The sequence below is a fragment of the Molothrus aeneus genome, chromosome 2 (genome assembly GCF_037042795.1).
Source record: "Molothrus aeneus isolate 106 chromosome 2, BPBGC_Maene_1.0, whole genome shotgun sequence".
Classification (NCBI taxonomy): Eukaryota; Metazoa; Chordata; class Aves; order Passeriformes; family Icteridae; genus Molothrus; species Molothrus aeneus.
In genome coordinates, this window is record NC_089647.1 from 45186408 (window position 1) to 45209763 (window position 23356).

At 35.0% G+C, this 23356-nt stretch overlaps 1 protein-coding gene across 3 annotated transcripts in view; it reads left to right on the plus strand.

Annotated features, from left to right (window-relative positions):
* Nucleotides 1-23356, plus strand: part of SGCG (sarcoglycan gamma) — a 105995-nt gene that overhangs the window by 46719 nt on the left and 35920 nt on the right. For 2 of the 3 annotated variants that reach the window (XM_066544824.1, XM_066544825.1), the window contains 3 exons: nucleotides 5197-5394; nucleotides 17519-17620; nucleotides 21253-21340. In XM_066544824.1, the coding sequence (XP_066400921.1) occupies nucleotides 5197-5394; nucleotides 17519-17620; nucleotides 21253-21340 (388 nt within the window). The remainder of the gene's footprint in view (nucleotides 1-5196; nucleotides 5395-17518; nucleotides 17621-21252; nucleotides 21341-23356) is intronic. The other variant, XM_066544826.1, reaches the window with a different exon arrangement.

Sequence of the window (23356 nt, forward strand, 5' to 3'; positions counted from 1 at the left end):
TCACTTGCCTTAGCTGACAGGTTGTTTAATTTCAGTTTTCAGTTCGTATACAATGGCACAAGAATTTAAAGATATTGAAATGGTCTTTTCACTGTACTATTTTTGTTTAGCACTATCACCTTTTTCATGCCCACACCCATTGTGAATTTTCTTGCATGTGAATGAATAGACTTCATGTAAAGTGATGTCATGGTTTAGGGATGGTTGGTGTCCTCCAATTCAGAATTCCTATTAAAACCATGCCACCACCTGCTCCCCCTCCCCTCCAATTGGAAGCACAAAAGGCAAGGATCATGGGCTGAGATAAGAACTGTTTGCTGGAAACAGCAATAAGATAAGGAACAGTAAAAGCAACAACGTTAACAAGAGAAGGTATAGCACAAAGAAATTACTTGCATGGAAAGCCTGCAACAATAAAAAAATACCAATCAGTTCTTCCCAAACATGTGTTTTTCCACTGAAAGGAATGCCCTTTTCCTCAGAAGCCAGTCCCTTCTCCCCCACCCCTGGCAATGACCTGCTGGGGTATAGAAAAACATCAGGGTCCTGGACACACCGCTTCAATAATGCCTCCTTCCAGCTGCTGCAAAAAATTAACCTTGTCCTGACCAAAACCAGAGCAAGAGGAAAGAGTAGATGTACTGATGACTGTTTGTGAAGAAGAACATGCATAGTACAGGCACCAGTGGTGCAAATTTCATCATGAAACCTCACCAGTTCTTATGAACTCCAATTTGAAAAGGTTTTATTGAATGTTAAGCTTTTTGCTGAAAATATAAATGCTGATAATTACATAATTGTTAATGGAATGACCACGGGTTATGAGTATTAACCAACTAAGTAGTGCTGAATTTAAAATGTTTTCTAATTGCATGTTATTATCAGTTGCTTTATGACAACATGACAAAGTACTCGAGTAATGCAGTTCAGAGCTATTTGTAAAGGGGTGTTTTATTTAAATGAAAATAACAGCCATTTATGAACAAAAACAAAGAAAATATGTTTTTACAGTTGAAATATACTGAGATTACTTATTTTAATTGATTTTTTTCAATACTGTCTTCAGTATTTCCTACAGATAAGTCATTCCTGAAAATAGTAAAAATATCATGCTTTTATTCAGGCTTGCTTTCCTAAGCAGGCTAAAGGATAAGTTTTCAAATTACTTTTTAAAAACATAGGTGTCTTAAGTGAATATTTCAGAGCTGTCAGAATAGGTTTTGAACTTGATGCCCAAACTAACCTCAGTCCAACAGTAACATTTGTGATAGACAGTTTTTCAACGTCTTTCATAATTAATATTAATATAAAAATCTCCTGAACTTCAGAATCACTCAAATGACTGAGACCAGTTTCTAAGTTTTATATCAAAGAAGGTGCATTATAGCCAGGGAAATGTTCTGTCATTATTATATATTTTTAGAGGACAATTATAAGTGCAAAGAGCATACAGGTCTTTCATGGGCATCTCATATGTATTATTACAGGCATGAATTTCATGCCTTACATGCAACACAATGTCTGAACACATGGGAAATCTCATGAGGTCAAAAATCTGCAGTGTTACTGGTTGCTCACAAGTTTGATCTATCATTTAAAATCTGTGAAAAATCTTTTGGCAGCTAATTAGCATTCAGTATCTGGTTTAAATCAGCGAATAGCCAAGAAGTAATTTGATTTAAATGGATCCCTGTAAAATCGATGTTGACAATTAGAAAATACTTCTAAATAACAAACTATCGTGATAGAGCTCAATCCCATGAATTATGGCCAAATCTACAAAAATCCATAGGGAATGTGCTGATTGTGTTGGTCGTTGAATAGAAGCATCAAGAAATTCCACTTCCAATTAAGTAGTTTATTTGTAGTAGCTTTTTTATTGTGGTACTGCTGACCTGATGCAAATAAGATGTTTTCATGGCCCATTTGAAGCATGTAAGAATTTTCATTCTGAAACTCAATTGCCATTTTATCTGCACTATGGCTTGCCAGTGTTTCTTACTCTTAGTCACTGTGTGCTACTTCCTTGTAAAATAGTTAACAGAGAAAAGATAACATTTACCAAAGTCATTGTGCATTCTGCGGGTTTCTTGCTTCTCCCAACACAACTAACTTGTGTACATCCAGGTTCTAAGTCACCACTTCCTTCTTGGTGCCTGTTTAGAATGCTCCTACACAACCAGTTTCATGGTTATTCCACTTACAAATCACAATTCTCATCATAGAACTAAATACCTGTTGTTCTTGTTCTATGAATCTACCTTGGATCTTGGCTGACTTCACAACACAACTATCAGGTCTGCCTATCTAAGGCTTTCCTTTCAGCCCACTTTTCTAAAACATCCCAGACTTAGAAAAAGATTTCTTTCTGACTTCTCCAGACATGTCGGAGATTATTTTCCTATGTGATTTTAGCTCGTGAACATACAGGTCAGTAATATGGAAAGTTGATTCTCCCAAAAGAAACAGTCCCAGGATCAGTTCTGAAAGAATTTCCACTGTAATTATGTAATAGTAGGACACTAAATTTCTTAAAAATCATGAAAAATTCTGTAAGGGAGAAAAACTTAATCCTTCTCAAAGCATTCAGTTGTCTAGGCAAGCACTGCCTATTTACTATGACCAAAGCAATTTTTGGCAGTATTAATAAACGCTCAGAAACAACAGAACTGTTTTCTGTCAGGAAAAAATAATCCATGCAGGGAACAATGCTGTGCTGGGAGATGTCCCCTGTGGAATTTCTGAGGGGCTGAAAACAATCACAAAACTCATAGGCTTTTTGCTGAAATGCATAATGGATTTTGACCTCACCTCATTAAACAGCAGTACATAATACATTATGTATAAAACACTCAACTCACTAAGTAAACATTTTACAACAGAGTAAAAATGGAACAGAGAAGAAGAGGAATTAGAAAAATCCTATCTTGTTGTGAAATTACATGCTTTGGAAATAATTCTGTTGGAAATGTCTACAACATATAGGCATACACATATGCGAAAGTCATCACAGGCTCTCCTTCTTTCTCTTTTGATGGAGAGAAGTTAAGCAGTCCATTCGATATCTAAAATTCACATCTAACATAAGTCAGATAACTAATTCCCAGCAGGGAGACCTATCTCCATTGACCATAAAGGGAGTCCAGGTTGACTGGCTCAGATATTCAGGGCTAAATTGTTCATATCTGACGTTGTGAGATGAATTCCAACCTCAGAGACCACTGTAATGAGGCTGCATAAGACCGTGAAAATGTTACAGTTAATTAACTCTTCTGCAAATCGTCTCTACTGCAAAATTTACCTTGCAGGCGTAGGGAACAACAGCGCAAGGAACAGGCAAAGCAGTCTGCCTAGTGAAGGGGGCATAGAAGAGATGCAAACAAATTCATGTGTGAGTACTCACCACACAGAAACCAGCAGCACCCCAACCACTCACCCGTGTCCAGCAGGACCAGGAGGGATGCCTTCTCCCCTTTCCTTCTTCCCCACCACCCCCTGCGCATGGCAGGAAGCTCTACAGGATAACCTCAGAGTCCTAGCCATGCCTATCCTGCCTACTGCAAATGTTAACCACGTCCCAGCCAGAACAAGGACATAGTTGTACTGCTCATGGGCAAGAACTGCACAGCTTATTTCTCAAAGTTTGCCTCTGGTTGTTACCAGATAAGAGTTACTGCGTCCTGTTCTGTAAGTTATGTGTTGAGAAGAAATTTGTGTGGAAGTAAGGGTGAAGGTTTGTCTAATCATCTTACGGAACCCGTTGTAGGTATAAATGTCCCAATATCTTATGGCAGCACATGGTAACAGAGATTTCAGATAAGGGGCAACCTCTGTATGGTTTACTATACAATAATTAGGTAGAAAACAGAAAAGACATAGTGTTAACTTATATGTAAACAGCATTCTATAATGAGTACTATGTGCTTGAGTAATACACAGAACTAAAATACATAATCTGATATTTTTAAACATAGTTCATCTGTTAAATATTAAGAAACCTCTTGTAAATCTTGTAAATGTTTTGCACTAAGATTAAGCCAATTTATTTCAGAACCTATAATTCCTCAGTAATAAATTGTTATACTGTTTTCAACAGTGAAAATATTTATATACACAGTCTATAAGCAACTGAGACTGATAGCAGAAAAAAAAATATAATATTTTACCATAATGTCTGTAAGCAAAATTACATTATGAACTGCCAATTATTTGGTCTCATTTTTGAATATAAATAAACAAGAAATTAATTTCTTCTGGTGGAAGTGCAGAAATAAGATGACTGCTGCATATATACAAGGGGCTAATATATAGGCTTCTGTTCAATTGTAAACTTATATGGCATTCTCTATCTTGCTAGGAAGCTAAAGGAACAAAAGATGACATCTTTCTAAAGATAAGGGTTAGACAATCCATGATTGGGTTAGAGTTTTTTTGCTTTTTTTGCTCAGTGTAGAGTTTTCATTCTCAGAATGAGTTTTCATTCTTTTGGCCAAAATTGTGAGCTTTAATGAATGGTTTGAATTGTTGGTGGTCTCTGTGCTGTAAATGTGGAAGTTAGTGAATATTCTCATGTTTTAAGGAAATGCAAGCTTGTAAGATTCTTTTAAATTCAAACAATGCTTCTTTAAGAGCTATAGTATAAAGTGAAACAATGCTTCTTTAAGAACTATAGTATAAAGTGAAGTTGTTTAAACCCAGTAGGCAGTGCTTTTAATGTTGATATATCTTTAAATATGAATATCTGATTAATTGAGAAATCATTATTTCCTGTACATCATAAAGAATAATTTAATTTCTTTATATACATACTCTGAAGCCTAATTATGTATTGGCATTCCAACTGATACATACTTGTGAGCTGTAGATTATGATACAATGCCATGAAATATTTTATGATGAGAGAACTAGGCAAATGGGAGAAAAGTTTTGCCATTCTTTTAGGATGAAATAAATTTAAGCCTCCTGGAAACAGCAGTTAATGCAGTTCATATATTAAAACATTACGTTGAGTGTATAAAAAACTAAGATGTAAGTTGAAAAGAGCAGAATAAAAATGCTTTCCAGGTAAACTTCATAAAGTTTCTAGTTCCTAGCTATTACAATTATATCTTTATATTTTCTTTGAAGTTTTATATAAATATTGTCACTTAAATTAAGCAACTAAGCAGTTCCCTTTCTTTTTTTTTCTTTACATAGCAGATGGTACGTGAACAATACATGACAACGACACCAGGCACGAGCCTAGAGAGGCCGAAGAATGAATATGTGTACAAAATTGGAATTTATGGCTGGAGAAAGCGTTGTCTCTACCTGTTTGTTCTCCTCCTGCTTATCATCCTAGTTGTGAATTTTTCTTTGACAATTTGGATTCTTAAAGTGATGTGGTTTTCCCCAGTAAGTGTCCTCTTTAATTTTCCATTCTTGACTTCTCTTCCCTGCCTCACCCCTTCACCTATTTTGTATGTAAACCAGCTTCTCTGTAGGTAATGGATGGTTCTTTTTTCTTTCTTCTCAACTGTGATTTGCACTTTGGCTGAAAGTATGTTAGAAAAATCTATCTTTGAATGTACTTCCTCATATATAATTTCTGTATTAGTAATAATTTTTGAAATACTGAGGTTGTTGATGCTTTACATTGCAGTGAATTCTAGCCATTCTATGAGAATGTATTTTGCTGTTGTCTCATAATCTCTGTTTAGTTGATAGTTTATAAATGTGTTTGTCGTAATTTTATCTCATACAGAATTCCTTAGTTAAAATATTGCTGACAGCTGCTGTGGTTTTTAAGCTTATTTCTCCTATTTATCAGCATCTAAAATTTAACAATTTATTTGCCCAATTAATTACAGCTTGGAGGCAATTATCACTACTTCATGCTTGAGGCCCAGCAGCTACATAATTCAGAAATGAATTTAATAACTTTCCACTGTCATATATATATTTTAATATTTATAATGGAATTTTGCATGTAGTAAATTAAAATGTAAGTTTCAGAAGTCTGCAAGATGCAGCTTTAGTCAGGATCAGTGCATCAGTGAATATTGAAGCTAAGCTAATTTGCTCCTAACATGCAGTTGTGATACACAGATGATTTGAATAGACTTGTTACAAGAAGAACCATAATAATAAATTTCTACAGCTCTGCCCTGGCTACTGAAGAAAGTTTCTGCTAACTATTGTTATTGCACCTCTGTCATTAAGGGAAGACCGCTTTATCTTAACATAAATATTTCTATGCTCACTAAAAAGAAAAGTATGTTAATTTTCAGTCCTACTTACTAATACAGTTTTTAGTGCTTGAATTCCTGTGAAGGGTCTTCCCCTACATGAATTCTTTACAGCACTGTTACTGCCATACAGATTAGAGTGCAAACCATCTTAGATCACAGATAATTTTTCTCTTATGCAGCTCACATGGAAGATATGCTTTTAGTGCCTGCCTGTCATAACTCACAGAGAACATGAAAAACTTATAATTGTTTTCTGTGTGGCTCAGGGTTCTATTTTTACAGAGTTTTAAAAAATATTTTTTGTTGATTTGATTTCTACATATGAGCTTGGGTATTTCTTCTCTGATACCAGTGAGGATTTAAAAAAATTAGAAAATCTACTTATAGGAATGCCCATCTCCTTGTAGTTCCTGTGTGGAAGATACCAAATGCCTTGGTCTGCTGAGGGACAGTGTCCTTATGCTTTTGCAGGAAGAGCAGTGGAGTAACAGCTCTAGCAGTGCAGGTTTACATCCTTCCACAGAGTGAAAGGGCTGTGAATGCCACAATTACAAGGAATTTCCTAATTCTGTGTTAAAGAATCTGTATGCCTGATGTGCCCAATTGGATAGTGACTTAACTGTAATGCCTTCATTAATGTGGAATAATTTTAGGGAAATACTGAAATTCAGATAAATATCAACTGTAAATACATTCGTGCAAAGTGCACAGGTATGTCACAATCCTCAGCAAAAGTGAATGTGATGTTGTTAAGAGGAGAGAACTTCTTTTACTGGGTGTTGTTTTAATAGACTACATCTCTCAAGACAAGAAGTAACTCTGAGGATACCAGAAATCTCACCCAGAGAATCACAGAGAAGCGCTGCTAGCCACTGAGTCTAAGAAGGATGTTTAGTGCACATTCAAAGTCTGGAAGCATATAATTGACGCATCACAGTTCTTTCCTGTGTCAAAGGAAACACCAATTATGAAGAATTAGTGTAATAGTTATAAGAAATTACCAATACTATCATAAAACCCTTTTCATGATGGAATTAAGCATTTATTTCTCCAAGTATTTTGTTGCTGTTTGAAAAGAGAAGTATCAGTATAGTGTCAGAATTAGATTTTTATGATTCGTGAGTTCCAAGCTTGACAAGTATTTGCTGTTTAGGAAATGAGTTGATTGATGTATATCACACTTATCCAATTAAGAATTCCCATGACTGGGAAGAGTTTAAAAGTAATTGTGAAATATTATCCTATATGCAATCACCAGTTATTTAGCAAATATTAATCTGTCAACTGTAACAACACATACATTTAGAGATTATAGGACTATGTTTAATATTCATAATAGATATTGTATTTATACAAGAAACAAGTTGTATTGTCACTAAGGCTGATAATCGTATTAGAAAAAATGTTGCCAACATTTTAAAATATATTTTTATAGTAGAGTCCTGAAGAGAGTGTATGCTGAAGGAAAAATTCAAGCATAATATGACTGCAGTATATAATTTTATAAGGAAAACAGATTTTCAATAATAGAGGTGTTGGTGCTTTAGTGATTGATTGACGTGATTCTATAGCACAGCCCTTTCATATGCCCACTCAGAGCTGACAAACTGGTTATTTAGACATCAAAGTTTCCTTAGTTGTATAAAAAATGTTCTCTTTTTCTATAAAGCATCCTTGACTCTTTCATTAAGTAATAACTTGCAGTATACAAAAATCACATGCTATGTCTATTCAGAGATCCAGATTAAAATAATAATGAAATTATGAACAGAGCTTGAAGCATTGAATTAATCCATGCACACATGTCCTGCCTTAACCCCCATAAAACCAGACAGTGTGATAAATACCAGCAAAGAAGCTAAGCTGATAAAAGAGAACATGAACCAGACACAGATATGCTGCAAGATGAATAGAGCTTGATCTCCTTTTACAAATTTGGAATGATGAAAGGCAGAAACTTTTCTAAGCTCTATTGTTTGAGAGGCCTTTAGCATCAAATGTAGATGACTAAATGGAACAGAATTTCATTGTTTCATTTCATTTCACTTCATTTCATTTCATAAAAGCTAGACTAAAAGAGAACAACCTGAACAGAGAATATATCCCTTTTCTCATGCTGCCCAATTAAAAAACATATGGGCATCTCCAAATTGTGCACATTAATTCAAAGGTATCAGCTGTGCCTCATTCATTTTTTTTTCCTTTTCTCTCTTGCAGTTCAGAGGGACAGGGTCTCAAGTTTTTTGTGGGAATAAGCAAAGAAACTGGTGAATTCATTATATTCAGCTGTTTCAGAGAAGACAAATAATTATGACTTGAGTTTGGTGAATATGGTGAAATAGAGTAATTTTAAAAATATCATTATTTTTGCATGAAAATCAGTTTGAAAAAGGGTTGGGTTTTTTCCCCTGGACAACATATCACATTTCTCATGTAATGGAAATTTCAGATTCTGTTTTTAACATAATGAGGCTTTCTGAGCACTAAAAGGGACTGCTAGTTTTAAGAGTTTAGAAAACTAAGAATCTTAAGGGGTTTAAGGCTGCAAGGATGTCAGAAGTCCTGTGGACAATTCTGAAGGATCTATTAGGTCTGAAAGAGAGGACCTTCCATGTCTCTGATATCTGCTGTAAGACAAGTGTGGCAGGATGGAAGCAGTGAAGATTTCTAGAGGGTGTCAGCAACAACTTCTGAAGAGGACAATTAAAGGTGGTGCACAGCTGGATCTGCTACTCACAGGATCCCATGGGAGCCAGATCTGAAGAGTAAAGTTACCCAGAAAAGCTTGATCAAGTTTAAGGACTGTATCCTCCAAATGTAGGATGGATCAGTCCTGATAGTTAGATAAATTTCCTGGCTTAGCTGGGCAGGTTACTTGTGATGGAGCTTCAGTGAAAAAGTAGTATAGAAGAGTTGGAAGTAGATAAAGGCTACAAAGAAGAAATTTCTAAATAATGTCTGGGCCAGGCTTTCTGTGTGAGAAACACCAAAGCTCAGCTTCAGTTAAGAATTACAAAGGGCAAATGGCGACAAGATGATGTGCATCCATTGGTGCAGAGAGAACTGATTCTCTTGCAGAGTCACCCTCTACAGTGTTTGAAAGATATTGGAGACTGGGGAGATCCTTGTTGGCTGGAGGAATGCAAGTGTTGCACTTGTCTTTAGAAAAAGGAGAACATGGGTTTACCAAGAGTGAATGATGACTGACCAATCTGATTGCCATTTTATGATAAAATGTCCAGAATTATAGATGATGGGAGGACACAAAATATCATTTACCTTGGCTTCAACAAGGCTTCTGACTTTCTCCCACAATATTCCTTACCCTAGTTAGGGTATTACAGCCATGAGGAGTGGACAAACAGATAAGTATAAAAAGTAAACTGCCTGGGTGGTTGGGCTCTGAAGGTAGATGCTAATATGTTGTGGTCTGTATGGAGGGCAGCAATAACCATTGTAATTGTCTTGTCCTGGCTCTTCTCCTTTGCAAAAACTTACTAACCTGGAGGAGGTGACAGAATGCTTGCTCACTGAATTAGCAGGTTATATCAGTGTGGGGGTACCATTCAAAACTTCCAAGGCTCAGGCTGGAGGTCACACTAGCTCCAGGCCAGGATTGTCATGCTAGGTCTCTTGAACTCAGGTGTGAAAAATGCACCTGATCAGGTGATTACCATTCCTGATGCTCTAGCAAATCTTTTTCAGAAAGCCCTTATTAATTCAGTTATTGTATTATTTAGGTTTTGCCACATTATCATAACACCAGGAACAGTTGTATGCCAAAGATTATTTCTGAATTTTTTTGGCCTCTGATGGAGACACCCATGTTTTCCATGGATTTTAGTGGATACCCCAGCTATCGTGGTCTCCTGGAATAAGAAAGGAAATTGCATTGTATTTCATTTTGATAAGGACAGATAGTAATGCAACTGCAGTGTTTACCTGGACAACTAGTTGCCTTTCTTCGGTGTGGAGTTTTTTTTTTCCTCTGACAAAAATTTTAAGCGCAGTATAAGAGAAGTAGACAGGTCTTTATAGCTTTAGATGCACTGCTAATCAAACATAGTTCAAATCTGCACTCAATCTCAGGTTCTCCTGCCATCCATATCAAACCTTACTTGGGTTTAAGTCTAACAAGAAGAAAGTCAAGTCCTAATACTAAGCCTTAGAATAACCCCCAGGTCACCTTATTGTGACAGGGAGTGACTTGGCCTGTGGAGGGCAAAGTCAATCAGTGTCCAATGTCCAATGCATATCCTAAGCATGGTTCTTCCTAAGAACAGGGTAAATGTTTGGCCTGCTCTTGTGCCTGCACCTCAGGTGGACATAGAGACAAAGGAAATGAGAACTGTGAGGGTTTCTGCACATTTAAGATAGATTGCGGGCTTTTACTTTCTCCATTATGCACTTAAATTTCTGGCACTGGAATAAATAGGGAAATTGCCACAGTTGTACAAAAACATACGTGGTTTTCTAGATATTGACAGGTGTTTTCTTCTTTTGGCCTACTTTTAATTAGGTAGTACTCTATCCATGTAGCCATTTCCAGAAACTTTTATCACTGACATAGCATCCTTCTAAACTTCTGGGGTTCCCATTAAAAATGAATATACACAAAGCATTACAAATTCCCTTTTTTTTTCCTTATTTTTAAAAGTTTTCTGTAAGGAAATAGTAATTTGTTGATAGTTCATTTAATAAGACGTTGAAAAGCAAACTATATATAATCTTACTATATATATATCTTAGTTGGTGGCTAGTGGTACTGCTCTAAATCTATAAATAGAATAAATGTAAGTAAATATTCTATAAGTAGAATAAATGTACTTTGAAATAAAAAGTGATTTTTTAATAAAATACTTGTGTAAAAAACTATTCAAGCACTTGATAAACTCAGGCACTGAAGATGGAGGGAATTACTTAAGGAAATATAGAAATATGAAACTAGGAATGTAATGAATTAAGAAAGTAAAATTTTAACTGAAAATCAGTTAACACTTTCTGACAGTGAGACTTAATAGACTGTGTAATAGCATACCTTATTAAATTGGAGATGCTCCATTTGGAGCACCTAAAACCAGAGCAGACAGCAATGAAAAGGTACCGTAAAGAACACTTAGAGCAAGAGATCTCCTTTACCATAGACATACATTAGTGTACTTGTACAGCCTTTCCATGCACTTTGTGATTAACAGTGGGTCCTCCATGGAATTAGTTGTCATTTTGAGAATGTTGCATTACCTTAATACTTAAATAAAATAACTTATTGAATATTTCATAAATTTTCACCGAAATTTTCATGTCAGAATATGAACGTGCCATAGTTTCTATTCTGAATAATCTAAAACAGCTGTATTTTGCAACCTTTCTAAATATTTTATGCAGAGAGTAATAATTGAGTAGAAAGATACTGAGATACTTACTACAGGAAGCTGTTGCCAAAGAAAGACTTTTCAGTAGTGATACTTATTTTCATTTAAATATATTTTCTTAAAGCATTTGATTATTCTGAATTATATAATGAATCAAATCATGTGTATGTAAAAGGGTGTTGAGGAACACTTAAGTGTACATTTGGAATAATTTATAATATTAATAAAGAGTTATAAAAATCTGAGTGCAGTGAGATTAGAGTGTACATGCAAGTTTAAGACTGGATGTAAGAAAACCCTTTTGAGAGCCTTTGCAAAGCAAAGGAAAATATTTAATTCCATTTCTTAAGCTAAGTTGCATAATTACAAATGTTAATATAATAAAATCAATTACCCAACTTATAAAAACCTAATTCCTGAATAAAGACATGTAGCAGTGGGAGTAGAAGTCTATTTCTTCATAGTCAGTTTTTCTAACAAAGCAGAGGTAATGGCATTTTTTAATATCTGTGCAGTACAGAACCAAAAACAGAATATGGTCCTTGCTGAACAAGGAAATGAAGCTAAAACTGAATCTGTTTTGAGAATATATTCTTTCCTCTTGAGTAACACCTGTTTTAATTAATACTTTAAGTAAGGAAGTCTGTTATTCTGTATATCAGGACAAAGATAAAAGAGGACCTGAAAATATCTTGAAAATATGCATCTTAAGTATGAATCCTGTTTTATGAAAGAAATGTTATAAAAATAAGCAAACATCAGTGGTTTGATAATTTGCATAATTCATAGCTGTTTTCTTACAAATCTGTTGAATTCAAAGTGGTCATCTACTTTTCTAAATCTTGAAATATTATCTACCCACTTTTCACTCTTGTCCACAAATGCTGTTTTGGTTTGTATCCAGCCCTAAGCCAAGTGAGACTAACTTCTGTACCAGGAGTGCTTGCTTTTGCCAAGGGCTCTGATTTGACCAATGTCTTTGACTGAAATTACTCCACTGTCATCTAAGCAGATGAGTCAGATAGCCTCTGTCTGAGCCCAGCAAATAGAGTCCTTGCAACTGAAAATGAGATGAGGCATCAGTAATGTTATTATACCAAGCACGTACTTAGCTCCAAAATTGATATTGTAAGTCGAACAGAGAGTTTCATCAGATTCATTACCAATCCTGTTTTGCTGATTGCTCTTTAACAATCTCTACCCACAGTCCTATTATCTCAATGAAACAGTACACTCTTGTTTGCAAAGCAAGTTCTCTAAATAGTAATTGCTGCAAGAAGTGCTGCAGTGCAAGCTGGATCTATAAAGCCATTAATTTAACTATCTTTGGGCCACAACAAGTGGTGTCTTGGTCTGAACTTGGTAAGGTCCTTCCCTGATCTGGCCTGGAAAGAGGATGTAAGGATCCTACAAGAAAGAAAAGGATTTAACTGAGTGGAAAGGCTGTATCCTTTCTACTCTGAAGTTAATATCATTACTGGTTTCATTCAGCCACTACAGCGTGTGTGGACTTTTAATATATGGAAAAGTTGAATATTCAGGGAGCAGATACTGCAAATCAAACATGTTTTTAACTCCTGAGATGGAAGCTACTTGATTTGAATTGAATATGTGTTCAAAATTATGTTGGAATCAACTTTGAGAATTTTTTGGTTTACCTATGCTAGCATACAGGTCAGCCTCTTTCCAGTATTTGATCTCTCCCCAAAAGGAGAAAATACACATCTTCCCTTGCAGCTATTAGCTGACACACAGAGCAGAAGTTCCATTTCACTTACTCAGAGGAGCCTGAGGACTGCATTTGAGTCTAATGCTGAGAAGGTACAGAAACAATGATGATGTGATATGGCATGACATGATATGGAGAGTGGTTGACCAAATACAGTGAGCCAGTGTGTATCAGTTTGAGTGTTGGTAGGAAAATAAAAACTATATTATTCATCAAATTTAGGTGACTAGAAATACTAATTTTTAAACTGAATGAATGTTCCCCCTGCCTCATGCTCATTTCTAATGGCCACATGCCTACAGCAGCAGACCTACATTGTCATAATCCTGGGAGATAAATCCCAGATAAATCACCTGATGCTCTTTTGCTTCCATATGACATAGGCAGCATGAGACTCGGCTACCGGAGTGCAACTCACTGTGAGTGCAAGAGCCCTAGAGCTGCATCTGCTTGTTTTCCACTCCTGATAATCTGGAGTCTGTTTAGAGTCTTAAGAGAATAAGACATCCAAGATGGTCCTCCCATCCAGATGTTCCACAACACAGTGCATCTTACCTAGAATTTTGCAGTGGTGGCTACTCATTTCAGCTGGTTTTGGAGTATCTATATAGATAATTGACTGAAAAGCTAGATGTCAAATGTCTTTTAGACCAGGACTTCTCAATCAAGTAGTCTTGATGAGCTTTTATGAGGATTCAGAGATTGAATGTTTATGGTAGAAGGCTTTGTCTCTTTTTCTCCTAGCACTTACCTGCTTGGGAGCATTTTCAAATTATGAAAAAATGTTTCTACTATAGTCGAAGACATCCTGTTGCTGCAGTTAGAATAAGTCAAGCAGTTCTGAAATGAATACTGGTCACACCTGTGTGAACACTAATGCTAAGTTGCATCTTTGGTACACAAGAGTTTGGCAGCTGCCAGCAGTTTCCATGCTAGTCAACTCCTTGCAGCAGTAAAACCTGATTGCTGTCTGCAAGATGCCATTTCATCCTTCCCTGCTGTACAGCTGCGTCCCTGCCTCGCTGAGGGCTTTGAGTAATTACAAAATGTGAGTCTCAGCTATATCTGTACGTACAACAGTGCATTACAGCTCAGGGCCAGCAAACTCAAGCAGTGACAGTCACCAGCATCAGGATAACCAGAATTCAGACTTGCCGTACATTTCCTGTCTTTATGGAGCACTTTTTTTACCCCCCACCCTAAGCAATAGCTTGTTGTACAACTGCATCAAAGTCCACATCTAACTAATAGATATTGGGTCCCTTTCCTCAAATCAGTAGAAATATATTCAAATATTCAGTTATTTGAATAGGAACAGAATCAAATGCTTGAAACAGAAAGCATCACATTTGTTCATCACTGAGGAAGTCGCAATACTCAGTTAAAAAGCAATCGGTAATGTAAGAAGCAGAGTGGTTGTTGAGAGAACATTATGTGTAAATATTATGCTTTGCCTTTTCATGGAACTTAGTGTTGGATCTCAGTGAATTGGGGTGGTTGTTTATTCTAAATCCCTCTATTTTATATTCTATGTAACTTCAATTTGCCAGTTATAAAAGGGACATAATAGAATTCTTCTATCTCTCTGTACTGCATAACTCAGTACTTTTACAATCTTAAGATGCTCATAGTACTAAGAACATAATAATTGTTTGCAGTCGCAAAGGTAATAGAAGTGAGAATCATTATATAAAATCCAGTTTTATTGTTTGCATGCATGTTACACAGTTTATGTTAGTCCTCACCAATAGTCTTTTATGCACATAACCCAAATCTAAATTTCCCTGGGTTTGCACTTCCCAAGTGGTCAATGAGAATTGATAATGAGGCTGTTAGGCAAATATGTGAGAATGTGAGCTTTGTGTCAATGCTTAGATTAAATATCTGATATAAGAAAATACGGCATACTGGAGGACATACTTATACAAAGTAATCCTGAGGGATATTACGGAATTACTGAAAAAATAGGAACTTCTAGATAAGTTGAAAGTGCTGAGTTTTACCATGTGACATACTATTTTTTTTGTCAAAGACATTTCTTTGTCTATATAGCATTTTCACAATAACCATTGCTGGGAAACCTGAATCCATTAGAAAGAGTGTGCTGAGTAAATTGCATAATTTTTTTCCACAAAATTTTTTTATTCTGTTTCTACTAAAAATTTCTTCCTGCAAAAGGCAGGACAGAGATTGCTACCTAGGAGTTTGTTAATTTTCTCCAGTCTGCTTCAGAGCAAGAATTAATTGCTAGTTCTTCCTCTGCCTTCTTAAATTTCAGATTTGCCAATGTAATTTTTTGTGCTTATTCTAAAATATGCTACTTATTTAGTTCTTTTTATTTTATTCCATAAAAATACAAAAACTCGGTTTAAACCTGATAGCTAACATAAACTACTTTCACCTGATGGGAAAAAGTATGAGCTCAGAGCAAATCATCAGACCCTAAATTTGGTTAATAAAAGAGGAGATACTTGTAAAGGGTATTACTTTAGAATATCCTGATATTTCACATCAGATTTTTCAAGTATTTTCCTTAAAACCTAAGTGTCTTTATAATGTTGGTGTTGCAACTTAAAAGAAACTGTCCATAGTCTTTGCTAGAAAAACATAATTTTAAATCAGTCAGTGCTGGCTAGGAATTGTCATTATAAAGCTCACCATAGCTATTTTAGTTTTGCCTTATGGGATGTATCACTGTATACTGAGTACTTTTTAAAAGCTTGGCAGTGGTGTAGAATTTGGAAACTGTATCTGTTTTCACTGAGAAAAGTCAGTACATTAAATATTTCAAAACAGTAAAATATTTGACCCTGAAAAACAGATTCCATAAATAGCTTTTCTAAAAGCCTCTTTCCTGAAGCAAATCCTGCTGAAGAAGAATTGTGGTTGTAATCTCCAGTGGAGTGAATGAACATTTCTTGCCCTATGGAATTTAAGCAAAACTTGTTTCTCTCTTTGTCTCCCTTCAGGCCTGCTAAAAAAATAACTATGATTTTTTATTGAAGGTTGGTTTGATATGTTACTTAGCATTACATATATACATATATAATCTGATTAGTCAGAACATATATTTGAAAGCAATTACCATCTCTTCAATTATAACTTTTCTCAGTGGCAAGCATAATTCATTAGATGAACAATTCATTGGTGTGTAATTGTTATCTCTTCTGCTTGCATCAAGAACTACCTGAAAATACTTTTTTGGGTTTATTGTTTTTTTTTATTTAGCTCTTCCATCTGTTCCTTGTAGTTTGCAGCAATTGTCTTGAAATATTTTTATGTGGCCTAGCTGAAAGGCTGTTTTTTTTGAGTTTGTTGGGGTTTTTTTGGCAAGTTTTCTGTCACACTTTATGTCAGGGAAACCAGCGAATCCTTTACAAATTAGCTGAATACCTGTGAAATGCCTTACAGCTGAAGCCTACATCTGCAAACCTCAGATGTACTTACTGAAGTAATTCCTCACTCATTTTTCACATTATCAGTTCTATGATAATGATGAAAGGAAGTAAAAAGAAATAAAGAACGGAGATATCAGCTGGAAAGAATAATTGGGCTGAAAGCAGGAGGAAGAAAGGATGAGAAAACTGAGAAGCAGGTGATAGAGAAAAAGGTGTATGATAATGAGATATAGAGTCTTGACCTACAATTGAAGGAGAAAAAACTAAGCCAATGAATTAAAATTTAATTAAAAAGAAGTTATTGAGGAAAATGAAAGCAAATAAATATCCCTCTTTGTCTGTTCTGTAGGCTTATATTTTTAAAAGAATGAACCCTGAGATGTTAATGTAAGTTTTTTTATGTGAGTACTCATATGTAAAAGTTTATTGTTCATTACATTTTTAGAAGGCAAGTACAAAAGCTGTTTCAGCACAGCCAATACAAATGCACTTCTTTTTAATTTAATGACTATAAAACTGTATTTCCACTCCACACCCTCCCCCACCCAAAAAAAAACCCCAAAAAAAAACAAACCAAGTTTAATAACTTCATGAAACCTGCAACTTCTCACAGAAAATTACTCCTGGGAAAAAATAAGGTGTTCTCAAAATTTTAAATGCATTACTATTTGTATATTTATCAGTAGACTTGAGGCAGGCAGTTCTGAAAATGTTTAATTCATGAAAAGAACACAAAATAAATACAGCAACAATAGTAAATTGTGCATAATTCTCACATCTTCTCCTCAGACTGGAATGGGACACCTGCGTGTTACAAAAGAAGGCCTTCGACTGGAAGGGGAATCTGAATTCTTATTCCCTCTTTATGCCAAAGAAATCCATTCGAGAGTGGTAAGTGGGTAATCTTGCAAAAATGCTAAATAAAATGAATGCACGTCTGAATAATTGAACTTTCCATGATTTCTGTCATGTAAGAAAAAAACAAACACATATATATATATGTTCATGTATATCTGTATATACACATATTTCTGCACGCTTTACAAGGTCAATGTTATGATGCTTTGTCAGAATTAACATTTATCTCTTAGGCATGTGATAAGCAGCTCAAACAGGAATTATAATGGTTATTGTATATAAGTAATGCTAAAACTTGAGGAGTGTATGAAAAGGTTTTCTTTATTTTTACTGAGATTATTTTTTAATACAGACTTCCCCAGGAAGCTGCTTGTTCTGTTTATTCATCCACTACAGAATAGTTTCAATATCTCTAAAATTAGTGGGTCCCAATGGAAAAGTTATGATTTCTCTAAAATATATAGCTTTTTTCAGTTCAAGGATGATGCCATGAGATGTCTGGCATGTTTATATATTTATGTATATAAAATTTACAAGTCTAAATGGAAAGACTTAGTATTAAATCTAGTTCACCTAGACATAAAAGTTTGTTGTTGTTATTACTAGTGAGGTAAAATAAGAATACCAAACTTGGTCAAATATTTATCAAAATTATTAACTTTAAAATGTCACTGAGAAAGGGAAAGGTGCGGAAGTTGTAGGTTTAGAAAAAGGAAAAGAGCATCTGATTTGGATTTTAATTATCCAGGGGGACTCTGAAACTTATTCCAGTGAATTTTTTGTAGGGAGATGTCTGCTTCTGGCTAATAAAATAAATATTTTCCAGAACTATTGTCCATAGCCCAACATCTCACAAAATAAATTTTTATGTTTTGTAACTATTACCATCAACCACTGGGTCATTTCATTGAATAACGTACTATTCAGTGACAATAAAAGCCAAATATGTCTCTTTCATATCTTCAAAGATAATTGAGAAGAAATAGGCAGCCATGTGAGTTTTCTGAACCTAGGAAAAAAGTTAGTGTGTATATATATTGCTATAGCAAGAGAAAATATAAATAAATTTATCAGAATGAGGTTGTTAACATGCTTGATTACTAAAATTTAAGTAATGCCAACATATTTTACTTATATTGAGCTTTCGCTTTTCTCAAAATATTTCTAGTTTCAGGAACAGCTCTTAATTAAGACAGTGAAATTCCATTACTGTATCTGTGTTTCTATTTAGCTTCTTATGCTGTATTCATTTCTTCTTCACAGACAGTGAGAAAACTATTTATGTGCTTTGGTGAGAAAACTATTTATGTGCTTTGGTGAATTTCCCTTGAGGTTTTTATCCAGTAAGACATGTAACTTTTTAAGACCACCACAGCTAATGTTTAAGAACTCCCTCTAGTCCCAAAGATTGTTATGCAGTGTTAAGCTACCATTTGTGCTCTCTTAATATTCCTTTCAGCTCTTAATACATTTAGTACAATATAGGAAAAAGAGGTGTGGCAGCATCTAATATAAGCTTAGCTGTCCAATGATCCGTCATGATCATTAGTAGCGTGCATTAATTAGAGCCTTTAGGCTACTGCTTCTCTCTGCCTACTGCTAATTCATCAGAGGATTTTTGTTTGTATCCTTGCTTCTTTTAAATATTTGAACTCTCTAAAGGCTTAATTGCCTGAAGCTTGGTCTCCTGAGTTGCCATTTATGTGTTTATTCTCATAACATTACTTATTTGTTAAGCTTTCTTTTTCTAAGTTTGTCTTGGAGAACTGAGCCCCTCTCAGCTTTCAAAGCAGCTTTCTCCCTTGCCTTAATAGTTCTCTCCTTGCAGTCTCCTAACAGATTTTCTCACCTAATGAGGTCTCCAATGTGCTAAGAAAATATGTAGCAGAAAATCTACTTGCTGTGCATTGTCTCTGGAGCCTATTACAAGTTTATGCCTTCATTATGAGTCCCAACGCAGAGCTGTGGGCAAGACCATTGCACCTTTGCTAAAACGTCTTCATGGAAAGATAAAAGATGAGCATTTTTAAATATGTTACTAGATTTTAATTAGTCAAAACCACATGTGTGGCAGCAGCAGGTCTAGAGTACAGTTTATTCACACTATTATTTGATACCACAAATTACTAAAATATTTTTTAAATCAACCAGTGGCAATCAAATAAATGTAATAAAGATGCCCAGCTCTGTGGGTCATTTAGCAGATGTACTTAAATGTGCTATATTTACCCAATCCCTAATCTTTGTTGGCCTTCCTTTTCCACTTCATACTAACTTACTACCATTAATGTTCATTCTAACACATGGCTTACTTTTTTCCCAAGACTTTTCATTATTTGTGTTAATTCTGTGAGCTTTTATGTCTTCCCAATATAATTTATAAAGTGTGATTCATTTGTTTTGGTCACTTAATGACTTATTTTGAAAGAGCCTTTCTACCTACTTGTAAGATACTGTTTGTTTTCTTTTAAAAAATGTGTAGGTTTGAGTCCAAATTGTGTGTTACTTCTATTTCATTACTTTTTAATCAGGTTTGTGGTTTTGTTACTAAAGAAGTGTTTGTAGTAAAATTCATCACGTAAAAAGTGTTTAAAACTCTCAGGTTGTCTCATACTCCAAGCATTAAATCGAGATGAAAACATGCCTTGGGGTTATTTTCAGGGGTTAGCCCTTCAAGGTACTATGTGGTCTCCGGTGAGTCCAGAAAAATAACTAGAAGCCATATCTGTGAAAGAGGCTGATCTTTTAATAATATTCCAGTAGTTAGAAACTCATTTATTTAGGACTGGGTATCTCCACTGAGGTCACAAGCAGGCACCTTGCTGATACTCTCTTCACATCATGTATTCCCTGATGCTTTGGCAACTGAGATCTGCATGGGCACTTCTTATTACTTACTGAGTTCTTGTCCTTCAGAGACAAAGTGTGCTTTAGTATGAAAACACCTGTTCTGCAGAAAACTTCCTCCCCTTTTTTTGAAGTCTACAAGTGTATTTATAGTTTGCTGATCCAAATGAGTGATAAGATTTGTGTACCCAGATAATTTTCTGATACTTAATGTCAAGTAAAGATAGTGGCCACTATGATTACCCTGAAAATGTCATCTGTTAAAGTCAGCACTGATCTAGTCAGCCTGCCACTCTCTCCATCACTCACTGTTAGAGCTTCCTTGCCTGGAGAGTCAGTGCCAGGTGCCAAAATTAGGCCACAGCCTACAGATTGCATGGACCATTGAGGAAGCAGAATGCACATGCATGTTTCTCAGCAAGTTAGTACAATGGTATGAATTCTCAAAGTGGAGTGCTCACACTCAATTAAATGGCTGTCTTCTAGGAGTCTCAGTTATGTACTGACAGGTACTGAATCTAGTACTAAAGCATCTTTTCTAAAAGATAAAATATTAGCCGCCATGTTCATTGGTCCAGTAACACGGGTTTTGTTCACCTGACATATTCCCTTTAGTTATTTTTCTTACTTTAAATCTGATGTAGTTGTAGTAATCAGAAATATCTGCCCACATTATTTGATGAGATCCTGTGGACAGTTTTGTAGCTGCAAAGACCTTTCAGTGACTGAGTTGATACCAACACTAGACTAAACTTTGAAAATGGTTCACAATTCTAATTGTACTGTCCAACATATTTTTTTCTTTCTCCATACTTCAGGACTCATCACTGCTTCTCCAGTCTACTCACAATGTGACTGTGAATGCTCGCAATTCAAATGGGGAAGTCACAGGCAGATTAAATGTGGGTAAGTCTGAGTGATTATTCCTTGTCCACTGCTTTGAAAACATTGTAATGAATGTTTTGATAGAGATTTGATAATATAAAGCACTAAACACATGATTATGTATTATTATTATGGTCATATTTGAATAGTTCATCTGCCACTTAGTAAAAAGCAGCAGTATATATTCAATTTCTCAGTTAAGCAATAATTCTTTAAATATTTGAAGCACTTCTCTATTGCAGTTACACAAAAAAGGTCTCTGCAGAAGTTACCCTTTTTCCTTGTGTAAATATCTATTGATAATTGCAAATCAGTTTCTGAGAAAATTCAACATGTAAACATGGCTGGAGTCTCTCTTTATTTCCTAGTATTCCAGAAACTAATACATTTAAGCAGAAACCCTAAAAAAATTCAAGTTCAAAACTCAGATATTTATATCTTTTACATTCTGTGGTAGCAGTAAAATACATCGGTTTACTCAGGAAATCAATAGATCTAGACAGATACAAGTGAGAGATCTTGGCAGAAAAAATAACCTGACCCCTTACTCTTTAAATCATATTTTAAAGGCAATAATGGCAACAATATGTGTGAGCTATGACAAAATTTTTCTTAGCTTTGTTACTATTTTTCAACCTTTATTTGACATTGGAGAAAAATGTAGCAAGTTATTAACATATTTCTTATAAGGTCCTCAGGCAGCAAAGCATAAATTCCTGCTCGTTTAACTCTAGCCTAACCTGATATGTTTAAGTAGTTTGCTAAATTGGGATCCAGCAGAGCATTGAGGAGCAACTTTTCAATGCTGTTGAGACTGTGTAACTTCTGTGACAACTCCTGTTTGAAGAATTACCATTTCAATACATATAATGTTTTGCAAGCTTCACTGTTTTCAAACAAAAGGAAAAAAACTTAAAATATATAAAAGAGCCTGTTATTCCCCTTGAAAATGTATAATTATACAATTAATCACACTTCAGTCTTTAAATGTTTTCAGATTCCCTTTTTTTAATTCTGTCAATCATAAAGATCTGCATGACTTGTCTTAAGAAAATGCCTCTAAATATTTATCAAAAGGAGTGTGGTAAATAAGTGTGTGGCATACTCCCTTTATATGCACAAGCCTTTGCTAAAGAGTTAATATCTTCCACAATTGCCAATATGCTGGAATTGTGTCTTAAAACTCTAGTCCTCTTATAAATAGGACTACTTGCAATTGTGAAGGGGTCCTACAGATAAGCTTGGAATTGTTCCAGAGATGACAATATAATACAGCATCTCTCATAAGATTATAGCAAAAATACCTTTTAATTCATGGAAATTGTGATTCAAATGATCTGTTAAAAGAATTTAATAAGTTACTAAGAATTATTTAAATACCCAGTCTTCAACAGAAGTAACTCACATGAGAGATGTGAAATAAATCTTTACTTGAGTTTCTGTGAAATACCCCCTATGAAGATAATAGGCACATATTATGCATTCCTTCATGAATCACAGATAAACAAAAAAGACATAAAATGTGAGCAAATTCCAGCATGATTACTCTGGCTTTAAAGCTTCTACATGCCTCTCAGTTCATCTGCATGCAATACCTCTTGGAGGAATTGTTTGGACATTGTTTTTTTAAATCAAAATGCTGTAGATGTTAAGTTTTTTACTGTGACCCATAATTACACTGCTTTCAGAAGTCTCACTAAATGCAAATACTTCAAGAAGTGCTTGCCAGGGAAATAATAATTTCAAAATAATAGAGACCATAATTAAAGAAAAAAAAGACCAATTACATTCTTTACTCGTTTTTTTTTTTACTTCAGTGGCTCCCTGGATGACAAAAATACCCATTTTGTTTTAATTACTTTTTACAAATAAACAAACAGGAACAAAACAAGGCATAAAAGGAAATAAGATTTTATTTAAGGGAAGTGATTGCTTTGTTAATATTTCTAGGAGAAATGGGACTCAGAAGGATGTTGGCCAACAGACAGCAAGGAAGGAATCTAAGCAAAGCATAGTTCTGGGAATGTACAGGCTTGA